This window comes from Loxodonta africana, chromosome 18 (assembly GCF_030014295.1).
Source record: "Loxodonta africana isolate mLoxAfr1 chromosome 18, mLoxAfr1.hap2, whole genome shotgun sequence".
Classification (NCBI taxonomy): domain Eukaryota; kingdom Metazoa; phylum Chordata; class Mammalia; order Proboscidea; family Elephantidae; genus Loxodonta; species Loxodonta africana.
Window position 1 is genome coordinate 54,089,083 of NC_087359.1, and position 6,341 is coordinate 54,095,423.

The window sequence follows — 6,341 nt, forward strand, 5'->3', positions numbered from 1 at the left end:
TTCTGGCCTGAGAGAAGCAACCACAAAAAACCCAGGGACCAAAAATCCTTCCCTAATTGGACTAAAAACACAGAACTAGCTCCAGCCAAGCGTATGTGATCCATATCTTGGGCTTTCATCCCTACAGGGAACAAGGTGGCTATTATAATGCAAAGGCATCTCTGATAGGGATCTGACTGCATTTTTTTTAGCAGATTTACTGGAAAAACAAGTTTCCCAGGTCTGATATCTCTGCGTATTCAACAGAGCATTCAGTTTATCCCGGAAACTTCTTTGCTTTTGGTCCAGTCCAGTTGAGCTGACCTTCCGTGCATTGAGTATTGCCCTTGCCTTCACCTAAAGTAGTTCTTATCTACTAACTAATCAGTAAATAACCCTCTCCCACCCTCCTTCCCTCGCCCCCTCGTAACCACAAAAGTATGTATTCTTCTCAGTTTATACTATTTCTCAAGATCTTATAATCGTGGTCTTATACAATATTTGTCCTTTTGCCTCTGACTCATTTCGCTCAGCATAATGCCTTCCAGGTTCCTCCATGTTATGAAATGTTTCACAGATTCGTCACTGTTCTTTATCGATACGTAGTATTCCATTATGTGAATATACCACAATTTATTTAACCATTCATCTGTTGATGGACACCTTGATTGCTTTCAGCTTTTTGCTATTGTAAACAGAGCTGCGATAAACATGGGTGTGCATATATCTGTTCGTGTAAAGGCTCTTATTTCTCTAGGGTATATTCCGAGGAGTGGGATTTCTGGGCTGTATGGTAGTTCTATTTCTAACTGTTTAAGATAATGCCAGAGAGATTTCCAAAGTGGTTGTACCATTTTACATTCCCACCAGCAGTGTATAAGAGTTCCAATCTCTCCGCAGCCTCTCCAACATTTATATAATCAACTTTTCACCCACTAGTTTTAGCATTTGTAGATAATTCTTGCCTGAACAAATTTTTACTCTGATGGTTGCTAGTGATCTTCTAACTCCATCATTTTTCTATATTTTTTTTGTTACCATTTCACTGTAAGTTAGAACTTTCCCTTCTTTGATTTTACTCAAAGTGTTAAAATAGTGATCTTCTAACTCCATCTTTCTTTCCGTATTTTTTTGGTTAGCATTGTACTGTAAGTTAGCACTTTTCCTTCTTTGATTTTACTCAAAGTGTTAAAATTCATTGCTGACATTTAAAAAAATATGTACTTATTTTGATGATGAAATTATCCCAGATATGGCTAGTGGAACTGCCTTCAAATTTGCTCCTGTGTCCTTTTGACTTATGCCCATCATTCTCTGAGCACACCTTACTCTCTGGCACAGCACTCTATTCCAGCCCGGAGTCAGCTATTTATCCAAAGAGCCCTTCTTTTTTAGTGGAGATTGGCATTTAGAAAGGAAGTTTAGGCACTTTCTGCACACATTGATACTGGTGTGTCATTGTTACTAGACTTTCAGTGGGTATAACTTATGTGTGTGTTTCTTTCTATCTACCAGTCTACCTACCTATCTTTAAACCAGGAATTCACACCAATTATCTCCTATTCCAGTCCAACACCACAGAGTTTTTTCTAGCCTTCCAACTTGCATATTTTTATAAGGAATCTTCTCCAAGAGTGAGAGACTTGGCCTCCATTATCTTTAATACATTTACTTATTGATGCAATCCCCCTCTATGTGACTATTCTCCTAGTTACGTGATGAACACAGCCCAATCACCCACTTCTGCCATTTTCTTCCTCCTAGCTAAATATTACTCCATGAAAAAAAAGACTGCGTAGTTAAAAATTACATATATATATTTTCTTTGAAAATTCCATTGTCATATAATAACATTAATTTCAACAGTAACATGAGAAATTGCACATGTGACTCACAGAAGCACTGATTTCCTAAAAATACAGAAGTGCTTCACACTGATGGTCCATGGAAGGACTCAAAGACAGGTAAGAAGCAGAACAATAACATTCTGTCATGAACTTAACTGAGCTCACAGAAAGGAAAGCATGTCACTCAGGGTTTTGTATTTAATGATATACATCAGGATTTATGGAAGATAAATTCAAAACATCAATAACTTAAATATTATTATTTATTAAGAAATATTATGCTTTAAATTATTGAATAAAATATCTCCTTCTAGACATTATCATAAAATAATATCATGCTGCACCTGGAGAAGTTTGGGGAAAAATAAATAGGGCTTTGCTCAGGCTCTGTCTCCCAGTCAAGGTGTGATTGAAGACTTTGAAGTTTGGAACTTTTGGTCCAGGCGTTTCATGGAGTTCTGGACCCATCTCTCCTCTGAGTCAGCACAAACCTCTTTGGCCAGTTTAGTCTTAAAGCTGTGGAGGACAGAATGCACAGTTAGACAGAATGCCTTGAAGATTCTATTCAGGACTGGCTACTTGGACCCTAAACTTATTCATTCCTTCTTCCCTGGCTGAGGAAACTGATTTGGGCACAAGAGAAAAGAAGAGGGTACAAGGAATGAGCTTCAGGAGGGAGCACTGCTCTTGCTATCCCAGGTGAAGCCCTCCCTGCTCCTGGTTAGAGGATGTGGGACCATCTGACCAAGCTTCCCAAAAGTCGCCTGGAGTGAGTATGGATCTTTTCCTCATGAGTTCAGTCTCTCCATGGAATAAAGGGGTTTTTCAATTAGATGGTTTATTTATCTGACTTCTTTGGACGTAAACCCTGACCTCTCCCTCCTTTCCCCTTACCCCCTGTCCTATTCCTGAGACAGAACTTTTAGTTGAGGGGGCGGGGCATGGTCCACTCACATCACGGCTTTCCGGGGACATTCACTGTTGGTGATTCTTGTGTAGCTCACCAGATTCTGGATGGGGATCTTCCTACTGACCACATTAAAGCAGCAAGTGATTGGGATGGAAACTGCGACTGAAAAATGCAAAGAATGTGACAGTTATGTGTTAGATATATGGCTTTGTAAGGAAGGAGAAGAAGGTAGGAGAAGACAAAGTAAACATGGGGGTTAGACCTACAACCCACCCACTCCCAAGTTCAGTGCCTTCGTTCATATCCTAAAAATTAAATGTTACCTCTGAGTCAGTTTCCTCTATTCAACTATGAGAACCCATCATTGTTGATTGGGTCTGGAGAAATCCTGATTAACAAGCCCAGACCTTGTAGTGTCATTAGGAGGTTCTATTGAAAAGTCATGGCCTTGAAAACCCTATGGAGCAGTTCTACTCTGTGCACACGGGTTCACCACGAGTCAGAATTGACCTGATGGCAACTAACAACTAATTCAAAACTTCTAACACTGGGAAAATAAGTTCTAAGAACTTGCTTCTTTCTGATTTTTCCCCGTGGGCTTTAGAGTCAACCTATGTCACAAGCTCAGGTTCCTCTGGGTCTTTATTCTTATTACACAGCCACTGTTTCTGAAAACTCCGTTGGATACAATCCAGAATTTGAACTCCAAGCAGTAGTTTTTTTCCAGTCTGTTACTACCTGAAATGTCCTTCATGTCCGCAATGAGAGAGTATCCTTCCTTCTTTGCAACATCCCCAAACAACGTGAGGGTAGGTGAAGCAGTGGCTACACTTACTGTCTCTTCCTAAAGCTAGGGTTGGGGAAGATCTTGGGAACTGGGCTCGGTGACCTGCGCATATATCTACCTCTGACTGGCTGCGACATTACTGCTTGTCTTGATCCCTCTCAGGGTCTCAAGGTTCTCTGCCTTTAAAATGCGAACTCTGCAGCCAGTTTTGGAGGACTCTTGCGGGAATGTTAGTCCCTGCGGTAGTTAAAATGTTGAGGCTCAGGGAGGGAAAGGGCTTACCTGGCTGAGCAAACAGCTGGGTGGTGAAGGTGGCTGCTGTGAGCAGCAAGATCAGAAGCACTGCGGAGACCTTCATACTGGAGGGTGAGGGAATGAGCTTCAGTGTTAGAGTTAGTTCCTGGTTGGTTTCAGCCTCTCCATTCCTCTGTGGTTCTGTCTGCCTTTTATAAGAAGTAGAGAACCTGGCAGGGTCATGGTTAAGGAAGGATGAAGCAAGACTGGGAGCATGCTGAGTAGGCACCAGAGGCTGGGGTGGTTTCCAGACACTGAGAGAGGGAAGCTGTGTATGGAGCAGGGACGGAAGGGAATGCAGCTGTGCCAAAGTGCAGGAAGTTACCTCATTGGACTGGTATGCAACTATTAAGGGCTCTGATTTCTCTGAAATGGAAAATGGTCTGCAGGAAAAGAAGAGTGAAAGCTGAAGTCGTCGTAGGATCACAGGAGGTCCAGGATGCGGCCCTAGGGCTTGGCTTGTGTTCCCCCTCAGACTCAGATCACTACAGTCCTAAATCAGTGGTGTTCTTTTAGGACGGGTAACACCATTTTAACACCATAGAACCTTGGCTGAATGATAGGATCTGGAACCTTCAAGTCTCAGTGGGGTCTTACTTAGTGTTGTGGGACACCAGAACTGGACAACACTCACTGGCCTTGTAGTGTTGTGGTGTCCAACATTGTATATAGCCACTAGACTTTCCTTCCAAATGAAATCATATGGAGAAGGCTGTTTCATGCAAATCAAGGTGGAATGGGCATGCCTGAAACAAGGCCTTCCAACCTCCTTCTTTCACACATGATGGAGAGGGGGCTAGGTTTTCAAACCACTGACCTTATCTGTCCTCCCCCACCCCCACTGTGACTAACTGTTTTACTATTCAAGATACACCATCAACAAGACTCAGCACTGCTGATACTAACCTTGATCACCTGTCCGAGGTGGTGTTTGCCAGGTTTCTCCACTGTAAAGATACTCTTTTGTTCCCTTTTTTCAAACTGTTCTCTTTGGAAAGAAGTTAGTCTGCATAGCCCACATGTATGCAGTAGGGAGTTATGCTCTCCTCCTTGAGAGCAGAGCATCTACATTGGTTATTTGAAATTCTTGGTGTAGGAGATTTGTTTGTTCTCCCCCATTTATTTATTTATTCAATCATTTACTTTTATCACTATGGATTCATACTGTATCTTTTAATACTTTTTTTTACAGTATCATACAGAATAATTTCATGATCCTAAAAAAAATGCCCCGTGCTTCAGCTAGTCGACCCTCTCCCTACCCTGAATCCCTGGCACTCCTGATCCTTTTTCGCTGTCTCTGTGTTTTTGTCAAGGAGCCCTGGTGGTGTAGTGGTTAAAGTGCCAGAAGGTTGGCAGTTCAAACCCACCAGCCGCTCCATGGGAGAAAGATGTGGCAATCTGCTTCCATAAAGATTACACCCTTGGAAGCCCTATGGGACAGCCCTACTCTGTGCTATAGGGTCACTATGAGTTGGGATCGACTCAAAAGCAATACGTAGTTTTGTCTTTTCCAGAATGTCATTAATTGGATTCATATAGTATACAGCTTTTTCAGACAGGCTTCTTTCATTTAGCAATATGCATTTAAGATTCATCCATGTGTTTTTTGTGGTTTAAAGGCATTTCTTTTTATCAATAATATTCCATTGCATGGATGTCTCACAGTTTGGCTATTCACTAATGTGTTGAAAGTTATCTTGGTTGTTTCCAATTTTTGGCAGTTACGAATAAAGCTGCTGTAAACATTCATATGCTGGCTTTGTGAAGGCATAAGTTTTCAAATCAGATGGATAAATACCTAGGAGAATGATTGCTGGATCATATGGTAAGAGTTTAATGTTCCGCTGCTATTCATAAGGTTTTCACTGGCTAATGCTTTTCAGAAGTAGACTCCTTCTTCCTAGTCTGTCTTAGTCTGGAAACTCAGCTGAAACCTGTCCTCCATGGTTGACCCTGCTGGTGTCTGAATACCGGTGGCATAACTTCCAGCATCACAGCAACACACAAGCTCCCGCAGTATGACAAACTGACAGACAAGCAAGAAGCATCAAAAGAAGATGGAAGGAATACACAGAGTCATTATACCAAAAAGAATTAGTCGATATTCAACCATTTCAAGAGGTGGCATATAATCAGGAACCGATGGTACTGAAGGAAGAAGTCCAAGCTGCTCTGAAGGCATTGGCAAAAAACAAGGCTCCAGGAATTGATGGAATATCAACTGAGATGTTTCAACAAACAGATGCAGCACTGGAGGTGCTCACTTGTCTATGCCAAGAAATGTGGAAGACAGCTTCCTGGCCAAATGACTGGAAGAGATCCATATTTATGCCTATTCCTGAGAAAGGTGATCCAACCGAATGTGGAAATTATAGAGCAATATCATTAATAGCACACGCAAGCAAAATTTTGCTGGAGATCATTCAAAAACGGTTGTAGCAGTATATCGACAGGGAACTGCCAGAAATTCAGGCTGGTTTCAGAAGAGAATGTGGAACCAGGGATATCATTGCTGATGTCA

At 41.7% G+C, this 6,341-nt stretch overlaps 1 protein-coding gene across 1 annotated transcript; it reads right to left on the reverse strand.

The window, feature by feature from the left end:
• Window positions 1-473: 473 nt before the first annotated feature.
• LOC100675774 (C-C motif chemokine 8-like) lies at window positions 474-3,959 on the reverse strand. Its single transcript, XM_003414347.4, has 3 exons — window positions 3,806-3,959; window positions 2,781-2,898; window positions 474-2,342 (listed from the first exon to the last, which is right to left on the reverse strand). The coding sequence occupies exons 1-3, from the start codon at window positions 3,879-3,881 to the stop codon at window positions 2,225-2,227; spliced, it is 312 nt and encodes a 103-aa protein (XP_003414395.2). The 5' UTR covers window positions 3,882-3,959; the 3' UTR covers window positions 474-2,224.
• Between the last annotated feature and the right edge of the window lie 2,382 nt (window positions 3,960-6,341).

Bases quoted from the DNA above. Each gene is read 5' to 3' on its own strand.
- LOC100675774 (XM_003414347.4), bottom strand. From the start codon at position 3,881: ATGAAGGTCTCCGCAGTGCTTCTGATCTTGCTGCTCACAGCAGCCACC. The intron at 2,899-3,805 runs GTAAGCCCTTTC...TGCATTTTTCAG, and splicing joins CCAGCTGTTTGCTCAGCCAG to TCGCAGTTTCCATCCCAATC. The intron at 2,343-2,780 runs GTGAGTGGACCA...TGTCCTCCACAG, and splicing joins TGTCCCCGGAAAGCCGTGAT to CTTTAAGACTAAACTGGCCA.